This window comes from Salvelinus fontinalis, chromosome 15 (assembly GCF_029448725.1).
Source record: "Salvelinus fontinalis isolate EN_2023a chromosome 15, ASM2944872v1, whole genome shotgun sequence".
NCBI classification, from domain to species: domain Eukaryota; kingdom Metazoa; phylum Chordata; class Actinopteri; order Salmoniformes; family Salmonidae; genus Salvelinus; species Salvelinus fontinalis.
Window position 1 is genome coordinate 7,128,294 of NC_074679.1, and position 15,646 is coordinate 7,143,939.

Consider the following 15,646-nt stretch of genomic DNA (forward strand, 5'->3'; position numbering starts at 1 on the left):
TATGACAGAGCCAAGTGACTTGGTGTATAGCGAGAATAGGAGAGGGCCTAGAACAGAGCCCTGGGGGACACCAGTGGTGAGAGCACGTGGTGTGGAGACAGATTCTCGCCACGCCACCTGGTAGGAGCGACCTGTCAGGTAGGACGCAATCCAAGCGTGGGCCGCGCCGGAGATGCCCAACTCGGAGAGGGTGGAGAGGAGGATCTGATGGTTCACAGTATCGAAGGCAGCCGATAGGTCTAGAAGGATGAGAGCAGAGGAGAGAGAGTTAGCTTTAGCAGTGCGGAGCGCCTCCGTGACACAGAGAAGAGCCGTCTCAGTTGAATGACTAGTCGCAGGAGAGCTGGCCAAGGACGGCACGTTCAAGAGTTTTGGAGAGAAAAGAAAGAAGGGATACTGGTCTGTAGTTGTTGACATCGGAGGGATCGAGTGTAGGCTAGTTCAGACTCCTGACTCTTGGTTGTCCATGTCCTGTCCTTAGGTAGCTATCTGGGTATGACCATCCCTATCCTGACTGTGATCCGTACGGACCAGAACCACTCTGTCTTGTCCAGGGACGTCACTGTGGCCTACTACCTGCCCACAGAATACCAAGTCCAGCCACCCCTGCCTTCTGACACTGAAATAAGCATTGAGGAATGGCCTGCCACCATTGTATACACAAGGTAGGAGTTTGGAATTATTTTGCTCTGCTTGGTCAATTTTATGGCAATACAATATGAAAGTAGATGAATTATAAACGTTTTAAATTGTAATCATTACTGGAACCATTGTCAGTTTGAGGCATAAACAAGTTCACAGTTTCTAGCAAAACGAGTGAATTTCAAAAAATTTCGGCCTACAGTTAGTCAACAAGTTAGCTTGCTGGTTTTCGGGAACCCAAAACCAAATCTCATGTACGTAACTAGCTAGCTCCTCGATTGGTCACAAACATTAAGTTAGTCACATGAAGCTATTTAGCTAAAGTTAATGACATTATTTCAGTCAGTTAGCCACCAATACTTTTATGCTAGCCACCATGTTGTTGCATCCTTCCAAAAATGACAGTGGCTGCAGTTTTGTTTTAATTTAGCATATTGTTTTGGACAATCTCAAAGCAGAGTCTATTCAAAAGCCTCGTGAATTTACACAGCAGAATGAGAGTAAGGAAGTTATAATGACTCCAGTGTTAGACCTGCACCTGCAAACGCACACCTCCCTGACTTGAATCAAATCTCATTCGATTCCTATGTGCCCCTTTTCTAACCTCCAGGTCCTTCACTGGCGCCACAAACGAGGTGACCATCATTAATGAGATCAGCACCATGGCGGAAATGCTCGACTCCCCCGCCACGCATGTGAATGACTCGTTCATCGTGGCTGGCTATACCAACCCTGCGGTGGCGAACCGACAGAACGAGATTTGGTTCCTGGAGCGGCCTTGAGGGTCAGCCTAACCTTGGCCCATCCTCCTAAACTTGACCCACCCAACACCCCCTTATCCCAATCCTACTGATTCACCCCTTCCTGTTCTAGTGTGAAGAGACTTACTGATTCACCCCTTCCTGTTCTAGTGTGAAGAGACTTAGGGACTTTGCTACAAGGGCCCTTATTACTAGTCCTCTGCGAGGCTGCATCCTTTGGGTCCATGAACACCTTTACGATAGGGCATCTAGTCTAGATATTTTACTCTGCTGTTATCCTCACATAGTCAGGGCTTGACATCCACTTTTTTAGTCACTTGTCATTCGGACAAGTAGGACAGATGTTTTTTTTTGTTTTTTTACTTGTCGAAAAATGGCCTGCAACACCAATTTTTTACATTATTGTATGATGCAAGGAACCACTTTACAAAATAAAATAGAGAATCAGACAAAAATGTAGGATACCATCTGCCTATTGGCTTCTTTGCCTGTCTCAAAATACAACACTGCCCCTTTAAGGCTCTCCTGGAAGATGGTTGGCCACCCTTAGCCTATAAAATATTGCAACGTTACAACTACAACCAAATACTTTGTCTTCATTAAAATAACTTCCTTATTCAATTAATCAGGGAACAAATGGCTAAGGTAGACTACTTCAAAGCAAGGTAACTAACAAATACACGTTTATCTAATATATTCAGATTTCATGGAATATCTTTTGACCGCATGCGAGTTATTTGTCAATGAGGCTATTCTAATAATATTTTGAACGTTGTCAGAATGACATGGCCAATGTTTAAAAGGGGAATCCCAGCTCACCAACTGTCAGATGTATTTCTCAACTCCCAATGTTGAGCGCTTGATAGGTTTTACAACATGGCTATGTAGCATTGCTTTAATAATGCACCCGTTAATCAATGTCGTACTGGAGTGCCCGGTGACATGAAAATGACATTAATGCATGCTAAAAGCTGAATAGTTAGCTACAGAGAACTAGCCAGGCTAAACAAGATGTTTTTAATTGGCTATATAGTTAGTCTGTTGTCTGTCATTATTACAGGTTACCTCACTGCTACGACGTCTGTCTGTCCATGGGCCTGCTCACCCACGCAGGTGATTCACACACCATGACTTTTCCAGGATTTTAATGACCGTACTCTGTTTGCTGACCAAAAATGAGCTATAACTGGGTAAAAAAAAAAAAAAAAATAGAAAGGAATATCAACAAATGTGCACACGCCTGTCAATGCAATACAATTCTACTCCGATGCGAACAGTGTCCAAAACATCGCATACGGAAGACACTTGTGATTGATTTTTTACTTGTCCATTCGGATAACTTAAATCTATATTCTTCTTGTCCAACTTTTGTCTTTTTACTTGTCCCGGACAAGCGTTAATGTTGAGCCCTGATAGTCTTGACGACCTCCGAAGGGTGAGGAGTCGTGACGTTTACTTGATGTTTTGTGAAAAGTGGATGGATATTAGAGCCATGCCTTTAGAGAGTTGGGCCAAATTTAGGTTGTAAAATATCGTTCTAATTCTAGACATTCAGTGACATAGCATTGTTTAAATATTCCCCATGTCATGTTAATGGACGGCTAACATGGCTGCCATAGAATGTTGTAGTGTCATGTAAATGCATCATAACGCAGAAAACCTCAATGTCCCATCTCTCTAAATACATGGTTCTGGTGGATCCTAATTATTGCGCCAGTCACACTGTAAACCTTGAACTGGAATTCTTACCAGGTAATTAACAATCCTGAACGATGACTGCTATTTCAGTCTGCTTTAGGGGGGGAGAAGTGCAGTCTTCACCATGGTAACTACCACCTTTTAGACAATTTAATGCTATAGGAGGGTGGATTCTATTAGTTGTGAAGTGTAAGTAAATCGTGTCATTCTCTTTCTGTCAATGAAACACTGAGCATGACACATAGACAAACACCGGATAAATTTTACAGCCAACAGTCTGAATGTATAAGCACGGCGAGACAGAAAATACGTATTACTACAAACCAAAATCACTGAGCTTTGTTATATGACAATCGAGCATGCCATCTGCTGCATACTACACTTTTCTATGCTCTTTCTGAGAGTCAATGCATTCCTCATTCTTAAAGCCATGATGTTCACAAACAACCTATTTCTGTCTCTCTCTCTATTTAACTAAGGTTCCAATCCAGACATTGCTTTGTGTGTGTGCACTATTTGCAAGTTACCTGACACCAGTAACATTGAAAACAGAGTAAATGCATGGAGCCTATCATATACACGGTTATATTTGTTTATGTTATCTGAGTAAGAAAAGTGATTTGTTTTTAGTCCACAGCATTAGGGTTCTATACCCCATTTTAACGAAAATCCCTTAAAGCTCAAAATAACAATTCAAGAGGTATTTTCTAGCTTCCAAATATTTTGTAATGAAACCAATTACTAAGAGGATGAATTTAACATAAGAAAAGTGATGTATCATAATATCTATTTTGTTGACTCAACAATACATAGGAAAGTTCTAGATCTATCAGTTGTTTTAAAGGAGAATAGGCCATTATTGCTTAACACCGGGCTGTATATTGAAGTGTAGCTGTGACAACACTAGTCACAGTATGTCAGGTAACTGTACTTTGCCAAATCATCACTGTGTAAAGTCTTGTTCAGGAGATCATCTTTCTCATTGCGGGTTAATGACCAGTCATAAACATTATTTTACCATGTACCGCATTCAGCAGCATGTAAACAAACAGCATCTCAATCACTTCAATCGCCAAGTCCAGTCTGAAAGTAGTTCAAAGAAACGGTCGTCCCCATGACTTCAGTGTAGTGATATTATAATGCACGCCTTTAACCAAGTTGTTTCAGTGGTGGTTAGTCTTACCTGTTTGGCCTCTGCAGCTTTTTACACTTTAGGTTAGTTGTTTTCCTGCCCGTAATCAGAGCTGATGTAGAATGTAACGGTAAAGTTCTAAATGTGATGTAGACACCACGTAGGATGTAACGGTAAAGTTCTAAATGTGATGTAGACACCACGTAGGATGTAACGGTAAAGTTCTAAATGTGATGTAGACACCATGTAGGATGTAACGTTAAAGTCCTAAATGTGATGTAGACACCACGTAGGATGTAACGTTAAAGTTCTAAATGTGATGTAGACACCACGTAGGATGTAACGTTAAAGTTCGCAATGTGTACGGAATTGGAGCATGCAGAATGATTTGAACTGGGTGTCCGCCATGACTCCAACACATCTAACTAACAGACTGGTCCTTTGGGAACAGTTGGCGCGAAGGCAGTTTGGTGGATTTTTGCAAACATTTTTCAGTGTTCTTCGTAAAAGTGTGCTGTACAGAAAAACATTTGAAATGCAATGACGAAAGCTACTATGGATTTCTTGATTGTTTTTGTTAAAATGTTTTATTTCCTTTAAGAAATAAAAATGATATTAAATCTGTGGGCCTTCGTGTGATTCTAGCAAAGATGGTGGGGATAGATATTTCCCTATAAAATATACAATCCTAATAATAACCTAGACTACCTTTTTAAACCCCAAAAAGTTTAATTAGTCAAGTCCAAACATACGAAAACAGATCAGCATCTGTAAAGTTCGGCTTCAAACCGATCTGGTGCCAGTGAGCACAGAAATGGCAACATACTAGAAATGAGGCTATTGAAACCTGGAAGTTTGATGAAGGCATGAGGTTACTAGGCCCCAGCTCAGTGCCGTGCCTGAGGGAGCAGGAATCACCAGAGGGAACATCTGACACGGTATTGAAAAATGACCTGATTCACACCCACACAAGTGTGTACATTTCTTTTATGGAGATCAAAATGCATAGTCTACAAAAGATGGAAAGGGGCAGACCCTTTTTCTTCTTCTTGGGAACAAATTCTTCCCCCATGACAAGGGAACAATTGGGGGCTCAGCAACACAATCAGTTACACAAACCCTAACAAAAAGGAACCATGCACCATTTATCACCATACCATATCAGGCTGCCACATGGATATTATGCAATGCCCAGGGAGAGGCACACCTATGTAAGTTAGACCAGTTGCCCTCAACATTTAGTAAGACAATGAAGGAGATGCTTGCTGAGGCAAACCTGTTGTGGCCATGGCATCTTGTCTAGACCACAATCCAAGAGACTTCCTTACAGGGAAACTAAACCGGCCACGCTGAAATAGATCTTGCATCTATTTGAGAAGCTAGACGCGCTGCAAGTCCTGCCTATCCCATCTCATTGGTTTTCACGAGCATACAAACCCAGGAGAGATTCATCAAAGATAACTAGATTTCCCCTTTTATCTCTGGATTAATCGTTGGAGTAGAGAAACACAATTTTGTATGACTTCGGGTCAACATTCTGCAAAGAACCAGGTAAAATATATAAGACCATAGCAGTGGAGGCTGGTGGGAGGAGCTATATGAGGACAGGCTCATTGTAATGGCTGGAATGGAATAAATGTAACGGTATCAAACATATGGAAACAACATGTTTGACTCTGTTCCATATATTCCATTTCAGCCATTACAATGAGGCCGTCGTATAATACCTCCCACCAGCCTCCACTGGACCATAGGCGTGTCAGGTTAAATAACAACCCAATGTTCATCTCCCAAGTCAAACTTAGCTAGCTAGCTAAATGTCCATTGAAGGTTTCATGTGTGTTTCGAAGATAAAGCAAAGCAGTGTGACACAGACAACAACACAGAGTTACACATGGAATAAACAAGCCAATAACACAATAAACAAGTCAATGACACAGTAGAAAATAAAGAAAGTCTATATACAGTGTGTGCAAAAGGCATGAGGAGGTAGGCAATACATAGGCCATAGGAGCGAATAATTACAATTTAGCAGATTTACACTGGAGTGATAAATGAGCAGATGATGATGTGCAAGTAGAGATAGTGGTGTGCAAAAGAGCAGAAAAGTAAATAAAATAAAAACAGTATGGGGATGAGGTAGGTAGATTGGGTGGGCTATTTACAGATGGACTATGTACAGCTGCAGCGACCAGTTAGCTGCTCAGATAGATGATGTTTAAAGTTGGTGAGAGAAATAAAAGTCTCCAACTTCAGCGATTTTTGCAATTCGTTCCAGTCACTGGCAGCAGAGAACTGGAAGGAAAGGCGGCCAAATTAGGTGTTGGCTTTGGGGATGATCAGTGAGATATACCTGCTGGAACGTGTGCTACAGGTGGGTGTTGTTATCGTGACCAGTGAACTGAGATAAAGCAGAGCTTACCTAGCGTAGACTTATAGATGACCTGGTGCCAGTGGGTCTGGCGACGAATATGTGGAGAGGGCCAGCCGACTAGAGCATACAGGTAGCAGTGGTGGGTGGTATAATGTGATTTGGTAACAAAACGGATGGCACTGTGATAGACTGCATCCAGTTTGCTGAGTATTGGAAGCTATTTTGTAGATGACATCGTCGAGGATCGGTAGGATAGTCAGTTTTACTATGGTAAGTTTGGCGGCGTGAGTGAAGGAGGCTTTGTTGCGAAATAGAAAGCCGATTCTAGATTTGATTTTGGATTGGAGATGTTTAATATGAGTCTGGAAGGAGAGTTTACAGTCTAGCCAAACACCTAAGTATTTAATTGAATGAATATAATTGATTCATAGTTGGTTTTGGTATTTCAACCTGCGTGTCATGATCACATCTGGTGTAGATGGACTTGTAAGTCGCTCCAATTTGTAAGTCGCTCTGGATAAGAGCGTCTGCTAAATGACTTAAATGTAAATGTAAATGGACAAAATCAACATGCGCATGATGGCGCATGCACTTGCGTGGCCGGTTTGGTCAGGGTGTTAAGAAATTCAGCACATCAGACTAGAGTTGGTGCACTAACTAGGGCATGTTGTTCAGCAGCACCACAAGGGTCCAGTGTCCTCCTGGCTATCTGAGAATTAATTTATCTGATTCCCCTAGCAACCAGTCACTTCAGCTCCAGTGGCTTGACGGCTGTTGACAGTGGTTGAGGAGTAGTTTATAGCCCTATAGCATTTTCTCCATTTTAGTTTAAGGTTTCACTCGAAATCCCACTATTTTTTTTTTTACTGAAAAAACAACCAAATTGGACATTCTAAGTCCACAATGCTTGAACCACATCGGGAGACCACTTTTGAGGTCTGTGAAAAATCAAACATTGTAATTTTTGGTTGTAGATACCCTTTAATTAAACTGTGCACCAGTCAAACACTTGTTTGGTTAGTGGCATTTCTGAAGCAAACGTGATTGCAGAGCTAGCTAAACAAATCGCCACTGAATTTATGCAAATAATCATGATATCATTGATTGATGTATTGATTGTTGCAAATAATCATGATATCATTCTGCCAGGTAGGCTACGCTTGTAGTTAGCATTTAACCGAGAAAAACCTCCATCTACCAGAAGACGATTAGCATTATTAGTATAATCGCTAACTGCTACACAAAACGCACAAGCACCGGCAATACGAACCACTGATGCATTTTGTTAATGTCTTATGATAATCTTGGACAAATTAATACATTTGAATAAATTCAATACATTTAGTTGATTTCAATACAACATTGTTTTAATATTGTTGAATTATGTTTTAATGTCTGGATTCCGTGAATCCAGCCAAGTTCTCCACATCGCGGATTTTATAAGACACTTGTAGTTGCTGGATTGGGCCTTTGCTCTAGAGCCACAGCATTCCACTACTCCAGCCAGTTGAGACAGAATAGTGAGATGGGTGCTACAGTACAGAGGCCTCCAGTCCTGGGATTAGTCTCTAATGAGTGAGCACTCAGTGCACCATGAACTCATTTGCACTGACAAGCAATTATTTTAATTTATTTAACTAGGCAAGTCAGTGAAGAACAAATTCTTATTTACAATGATGGCCTACCAAAAGGCCTCTTGCAGGGACGGGGGCTGGGATAAAAAATATATGACAAAACACATCACGACAAGAGGGACACCACAATACTACATAAAGAGAGACCTAAGACAACAACATAGCATGGCAGCAACACATGACATCACAGCATGCTAGCAACACCAAATGACAACATGGTAGCAACACAACATGGCAGCAGCACAAAGGCGAAGCAGCCACAACTTTCAGTAAGAGTGTCCAGTGCACCCTGGGATGCATATGTTATATCTTTAGAATTAATTAATTATAATGAAGTAAGTCATATGTATCACATAGAGGGAAAACGTACTTCCAAGTAGCGAAGATATATTTTTTAAACACCCTGCAATGACAAATCTCAGCCACAAGATGGAGGCATACCAAAACAAATGTCACATGTCCCAGGGTCAAAAGGGAGGCCACTCCTTTTAATGCAGGGTTCCTTTAATACAAGCGTACCAACCCAGGAGAAATTCATCAAAGATAACTAAAAACTAACTAGGTTTCACCTTTTATCTGTGGGTTAATCGTTGGAGTTAGAGAAACACACAATTTTGTATGACTTCGGGTCAACATTCTGCAAAGAAGCAGGAAAAATATATAAGACCATAGCAGTGGAGGCTGGTGGGAGGAGCTATACGGGTATGGGCTCATTGTAAAGGCAGAATTGGAATTCATGGAAACAACATGTTTGACTTCGTTCCATTAATTCCATTCCAGCCATTACAATGAGCCCGTCCTCCTATAGCTCCTCCCATCAGGCTCCACTGGTGCTAGGACAGATACCTGGCAATAGGCGTGATTCCCTAGCCTCGTCAATCTCCACACACTTGACCAGCAGCGTGGGGCAGGTGTCTCGAGACAGGTCGTTCACCAACACCTGAGGAGTGAGGAAGAAGATGTGCCTGGACCTCCATAGTGCCCACCTCTGCAGTGACTGAGCACTCCGTGGTGGACAAGGAATGGAAATGTCAGAGAAGACCCTGTTCAAACATGTCTTATATCCTTACCTCGGCCCTGTTCAAACATGTCTTATATCCTTACCTTGGCCCTGTTCAAACACTTAAGATACATGTGTTGCAATTTACCTGTCAACTCAGCCTAGTTTTATAGACTAGACATAACATAGTAAACGTAAATTCGGGACACTCAAATTAGTATATGTTACCTTTGCTGAGGAGCTGTCAAGGCTTGGGAAGTCATTGTAATATGTTGTTCTACTTGAGGTTGTCCCTGTGATGCTATTAGTGTTCTCAATATTTGGTATATGTTGTTGTCCATAGCTTACTTATCAGCCTCATAAACAGGAACTACCATTACAACATAATGATCTTCATCAGCAGCAGCTTCCTCAATATGTCTCAGCTCACTGTCAGCTGTGGAGCCCTGACCAAATTCACCCCGCAGTGAGTTACGGTGCATAGGGGGTGGCAAAGTTATGTAATTCACCCTCTGACTCTTGCCTGTGAATGCTGCGCTGCGGTTTGAGGTTGTTTTTCGCCAGCCCAACAAACTTACATTATTCGTTTTTGACTAACCTTTTGCGGTACTAATGCACCCCAAGTCATTTGGTTTGTACCACTCATTTTCACTTGTGGTATTGATTTCTAGCAAGAAGACGTGCGGTGGCATTACGAAAATTGTAAACGATTAAATATATAAATAAGTACTTCCGTGGTCGCAGGTAGGCCTGATAATGGCTTTAAATAGTTTATGAAAAACATTTAGGTTTTCATGTCTTGCTAATACAGACGCATTTCCAACTTTTAATAGTTTTTACAAATTTCACTAGGGACTTTTGTTTTTCAGTAAATGTGGGCTGGGACAATAGAAAAGAAAGAAAAAGTTGGTTCATTTCCCGCAAATGTTGCTATGTTACCATGGCAATGAAGGGACTCAAATGGCAAACGTTGACGTTCACACGTTTTCAGGTAAAAGCAGCTAGCTAAGCTAGATGTTTAACCAGATAGCTAGATAAATCACAACGTTTCCAAAAATGTTGTTCCTCTGCTTATCGTATGTGTTGTCTTGCTGTGCTGTGCTGTGCATATTGCTGTAAAGCAGCTTCAAAACTACTGTTGTTAGTTAGCGTTGCCAGCAGGGACTGTGTGGGGAGGGGGTGGTGTCAGTGGTGTCCACCCACTGCTCAATGGGTGAAAACGCGCATTGATGATGAAATGTAACTTCCTTGTGTTATAAAATACATTTTACCAAGACAAATATGATTATTCATCAAGTTTCAAGTTTATTTTTTATATAGCCCTTCGTACATCAGCTAATATCTCGAAGTGCTGTACAGAAACCCAGCCTAAAACCCCAAACAGCAAGCAATGCAGGTGTAGAAGCACGGTGGCTAGGAAAAACTCCCTAGAAAGGCCAAAACCTAGGAAGAAACCTAGAGAGGAACCAGGCTATGAGGGGTGGCCAGTCCTCTTCTGGCTCTGCCGGGTGGAGATTATAACAGAACATGGCCAAAATGTTCATAAATGACCAGCATGGTCAAATAATAGTAATCACAGTGAACAGGTCAGGGTTCCATAGCCGCAGGCAGAACAGTTGAAACTGGAGCAGCAGCACGGCCAGGTGGACTGGGGACAGCAAGGAGTCATCATGCCAGGTAGTCCTGAGGCATGGTCCTAGGGCTCAGGTCCTCTGAGAGAGAGAGAAAGAAAGAGAGAATTAGAGAGAGCATACTTAAATTCACAAAGGACACCGGATAAGACAGGAGAAGTACTCCAGATATAACAGACTGACCCTAGCCCCCCGACACATAAACTACTGCAGCATAAATACTGGAGGCTGAGACAGGAGGGGTCAGGAGATACTTGATCCCACAGGCACACACTCGTGAATATTTAGTGAGATAAGAGATCAACTGTTTGAAGTTTGAAGACAGTGTGAGAGATATCGACGAAGACGTGAACCATTTAGATTGGAAGGGGAATATTATTCCCATACCTCATTTCAAAGACTTTGTAAGTAGGGTTTGCCCTTCTCCCGAAGACCATGAGTTCCGCTAGTCATTTCTGCTCAGTTGGTGTCTCTAACCAATGTTATTGTACTCTACCAGCAGGATGGCACATCTTCACCAAAAAAAACAAGTGAAAGAGGCACCAGACAGGAGAAGCCAGGAGCAGTCTGGGTTTAGATGTGAGCTATAATACAGCCATTTTCAGAAAGGTAAAGTTTGTGTGTGTGTGTGTGTGTGTGTGTGTGTGTGTGTGTGTGTGTGTGTGTGTGTGTGTGTGTGTGTGTGTGTGTGTGTGTGTGTGTGTGTGTGTGTGTGTGTGTGGGGGGGGGGGGGGGGACCCAAATGTTTGAGAGATGTCTCTCTCTTTCTCTCTCTCTCTCTGATCCTTGTTTTTATTGAATTTATGCTCATTGTTTTTAAGTTATGTAAGTTAATGAGTTGCTTCTCAATGTATCTGCCTTCTCCCATGTTCCCAGCAGTGGTGTAGTCTGGCCATGGAGATGCTGTGGCTTCAGCATCATTTTCATTCAGGAAGGAGAAGATAAATATTGAATACAAAGGAAACAATGACATACTTTCTTTCTCTCTCTCTCTCTTCCTCTCTTGTTTTCTCTCTCTCTCTTCTACAGTACCTGTCACTGAAAGAGAGACTGAATATTTCCTAATTGCAGAAGACCAAGGAGAGGCTTTTGCTCTAAACTGGACATTCATTTCTCATACTGACTTTTTCCCTGTTTGGATAAATCCCTTTACTTTGTTTGAAATTATGTAATTGAGTTAAGAACGTACCATAAGTGTAGTCCACAGCTAGTTTGAAATGGAGCTGATGAAGCTATCCAATTAGTAGGGGAGAGTGGGGTAAGTTGAACCAAAGCCACCCCTGTTTCTAGGAAACCATACACAGTATTAATCATGTAACCAAATATTTAGAAAGAGGTCATAATTTCATGGAGTCTGTGAAGGAAGAAACCACATGGAAAAAGTGGTAAGTAATTTAGACCGATTTTCACCAGATTTTCACCAAGTCAAATTAATTGATTGAATTATAGGTTTCATGATGCATTCATCGAAACCAAAGTAGATAATTTAAAAATAGTTTTGTACATCAGTTGGGTTCTCTATAAGCTACAATAAAAGGTCCTAAAACTAGAATGAACGAGCATCCTTGTAGCTGTGTGGGCTAATATAGTCAAAATGTTTGTCCTTGAGTAAGTTGAGACAATGGCCACCATACCCCATACAAATTATGATTTCATTTTGTCAGTTTATGCATAACATGTATAGTATTTTTGCAATGTGTCATGCATATGAACTACAGATTTTTATTGTTACAGAGCAGACATCATCGTGTCCCATGTATACAAACATAAAACAAGCCGGGTTCTAGCCCTTCTTGAGGTTCTTGAGAGAGAAGCCAAGGAAGTGAGAGAAGGGAAGAAGTCCATTCGAGCAGCAGCAAGGGATGTATAAATTGACAGAATGACACTGAAGAGGGACATTAACGAAAAAGAAAACAAAAATGTATCTGTGTGGAAGAGTGGCTATGACAGAGTAGCAGAGGAACACAAGGTCTCATCTGATGAAATGGAGTCTGAGCTTGATAAACATATAAAGAATCTCGCGGACCAGTTGCTTACGAATTAGCACAGCGAAACAACATCCCTGTCCCGAACAACTGGTTAAGAGCTGGAAGGGTAAGTGATATTGAACAGAGAGATCTATATCTGAATGTAAGCATGCATTTAAGATATACAATACACCACACCCCATTTCATGAATTAAACTTTGACCCACCTTCAGCATCACCCACTGTCACAGGACACCATCACCCATTTACCACAAGGCATATCAACTTACCCTGTCCCTTTGCTCAATTTACCCCGTAGATTATACCAAGAGACCACATTTTTTGCACAAGCTATGTTTTCAAAACTGTTATGTTTACATATTTCCAGGGATACACAACATCCTGAAATGTATGTAGATATCTTTGGTACATATTTCCCTTGAGGTAGTGATGCTGAATGTAAAAAAAAAAACGTCTCAACATACCCCACTCTCCCCTACCTTTTGTATATCTCAAACAGTCAGTATGTTGTCCAGGAGGGCAGCCACATGTGTTTCGAAGCAGAGAATCACTGATTTGAGGCTGGTATGGGGCAGTTGGGGAGTAGAGGAAATGAATCTGTTAGCAGCACACTGAACCCCGTTACAGTGGTGCCTGTGGCCCGGATCGGCAGCTGGGCTCAGCTCAACGGCCGGGGTAGCGAGTTTAGAAGGGGTGAGTGTAATAGAGTTAATATGAACTTACCGTAAGCTCACTCCACATCTAGTTTGAAATGTTGCCGATGTAGCTATGCAATTGGTACCTTTTGTTTAGCTCAAACGGTTGGTACGTTGTCAAATACACTTGTCAAATACACACTGTCAAATTAAATATCAATTTAATAATGTTTATTTTTGTAAGTATCCATTGACTAAATTTGCTGGTTTTACTACTAATACTGTTGTTACTACCGTTGCTACAGTACATGTGATGTTCCTTTACGTCACTACAATTGTTGTCTGCATAACTGCATTTAACCATGATAATCTTGTTTTCAAAGAAGTTATGGGAAAGATTCAAGGGAACTCCCTGCCATAGCCAGTTTATCTCAGGTGATTCACACAAATGTTTCACATTGAGAGCACACACTCAACACAATCATTAAAACAAGTTCATATTATAGTATGCAACATACTGGTCCTGTCTATGTGGGTATCAAAATAAACACAAAAGCTTCATGTGCTTTCCTGACAGCCCATACAAGGTCAAGGGAGACTGTTTGAAATGGATGTATGGAAATGGTATTCCTAGACCTTCTTGTCCCCTCCCAGAGCATTAACTTCTATCGTAGAAGGGTTATCCCTGAGATTTTACTGTAAATACTACAGAACTAGCAGCCATTAGGCTACACATGTTGTGAATTCAACAGGTTTTCGAATAGTTTTTAAAAAATATATAAAGATGAGTTTTATGGTTTGTCTTATTTATTCAGCGTACTACACTTGCATCCTCTGTCTCTCTTTTGTTGTCGTTCGTTGCTGCTAATGGTTTAGCCCACAAAGCCAGTCATTGCTGGCTCTGCTGCCATGGCTACCAGGAAATACTCTCGGCCGCCAGAGAGTAGTGTGTGTGTGTGAGAGAGAGGGAGAGAGAGAGAACGTGACAGTCCAGAGCTGTGAGAGACCACCAAACAGAACACAACAACAGATTAATTAGAACAGGTTTGAGTGGTAGTGGTAGTACCCAGAGCAGACAGGGACTGGAGACGGCAGACAGGGACCAGAGACGGCAGACAGGGACCAGAGACGGCAGACAGAGTATCTGGAAAAATGGCTTCCTGTGGGTCAGCAACCCTCCTCCTGCCTCCGGTCAAGAGTGTGATGGTCTACAGGAACGGGGACCCCTTCTACTCCGGCAGGAGGTTTGTAGTCAACCATCGACAGGTGTCCACCATGGAGGCATTTCTCAATGACGTGACCCACTGCATTCAGGCGCCGCTGGCCGTGAGGACCCTGTACACCCCCCGGCAGGGTCACCGGGTCAGGGAGCTGCATGACCTCCAGACCGGGGCCCAGTACGTGGCTGCAGGCTTCGAGAGGTTCAAGAAGCTTGAGTGAGTAGACTATCAGGCAGAATTGTCTAGATTAGAAAGGGCAATTAAAGGGCAATTCCACCAATTTTTCGACATTTTCATTATCTCCAGCACAATGCCAGTGTCTACATAAGTGAAAACGTGATGACATCATCAACATGTAAAACATTTTTAAAACAGTGATTTTCTAACACTATGAGATTCGCGGTGATGTGAGTAGCAAGAAAATACCCTCCCTCTGGTTAGAAACGGGCAAAAAAAATCACAGTTTTTCTACTTTTAATCCTACCCTATCATATCACAGATCACTATTTTTTAGGACCTTCTCATCTTTTTAACCATATATCATAGAAACACACCATTTTCACATAGACACTGGTACAGTGATGGAGTTAATGAATATGAGGTTGAAAAGTGGCGGAATTTCCCTTTAAGGTACTTTTAAGTTGTTCTCTGGCTTTGCTCCCAGGCAGTTGGTCCAGATAAGGTCCTATGTATACAGGTCTACCATGTACTGTACGTTTGTGTAAATGTCTAGATATGATGTTATTCAAATGTTTTCTTTAACGTTTATCGCTGTGTGCAGTAGATAAATGTAGATAGTAACCATTATATAAATACATACAGTAATACAGTCAGTAATGCATACAATAATACAGTCAGTAATGTATAAAATAATACAGTCAGTAAAACAGGCAGTAAAACATACAGTAATACAGTCAGTAATACATACAGT

General features: G+C 41.6%; 2 protein-coding genes across 6 annotated transcripts in view; both read left to right on the forward strand.

Moving 5' to 3' along the window:
• LOC129811350 (heme-binding protein 1-like) overlaps positions 1-4,857 on the forward strand; it is a 35,309-nt gene extending 30,452 nt beyond the window's left edge. Inside the window, exons 4-5 of the mRNA XM_055862583.1 lie at positions 482-665; positions 1,253-4,857. Of these exons, the coding sequence (XP_055718558.1) occupies positions 482-665; positions 1,253-1,424 (356 nt within the window). The 3' untranslated portion in view covers positions 1,425-4,857. The remainder of the gene's footprint in view (positions 1-481; positions 666-1,252) is intronic.
• Positions 4,858-9,090: 4,233 nt separating this feature from the next.
• LOC129811349 (doublecortin domain-containing protein 2B-like) overlaps positions 9,091-15,646 on the forward strand; it is a 30,379-nt gene continuing 23,823 nt past the window's right edge. For 2 of the 5 annotated variants that reach the window (XR_008752867.1, XM_055862582.1), the window contains exons 1-3: positions 9,091-10,232; positions 11,372-11,481; positions 11,902-14,931. Coding sequence is in view for 4 of the 5 variants with exons in the window: in XM_055862582.1 (XP_055718557.1) it covers positions 14,648-14,931 (284 nt within the window). In the remaining variant the exon portion in view is untranslated. The remainder of the gene's footprint in view (positions 10,233-11,371; positions 11,482-11,901; positions 14,932-15,646) is intronic. The other 3 variants (XM_055862581.1, XM_055862579.1, XM_055862580.1) reach the window with 3 other exon arrangements.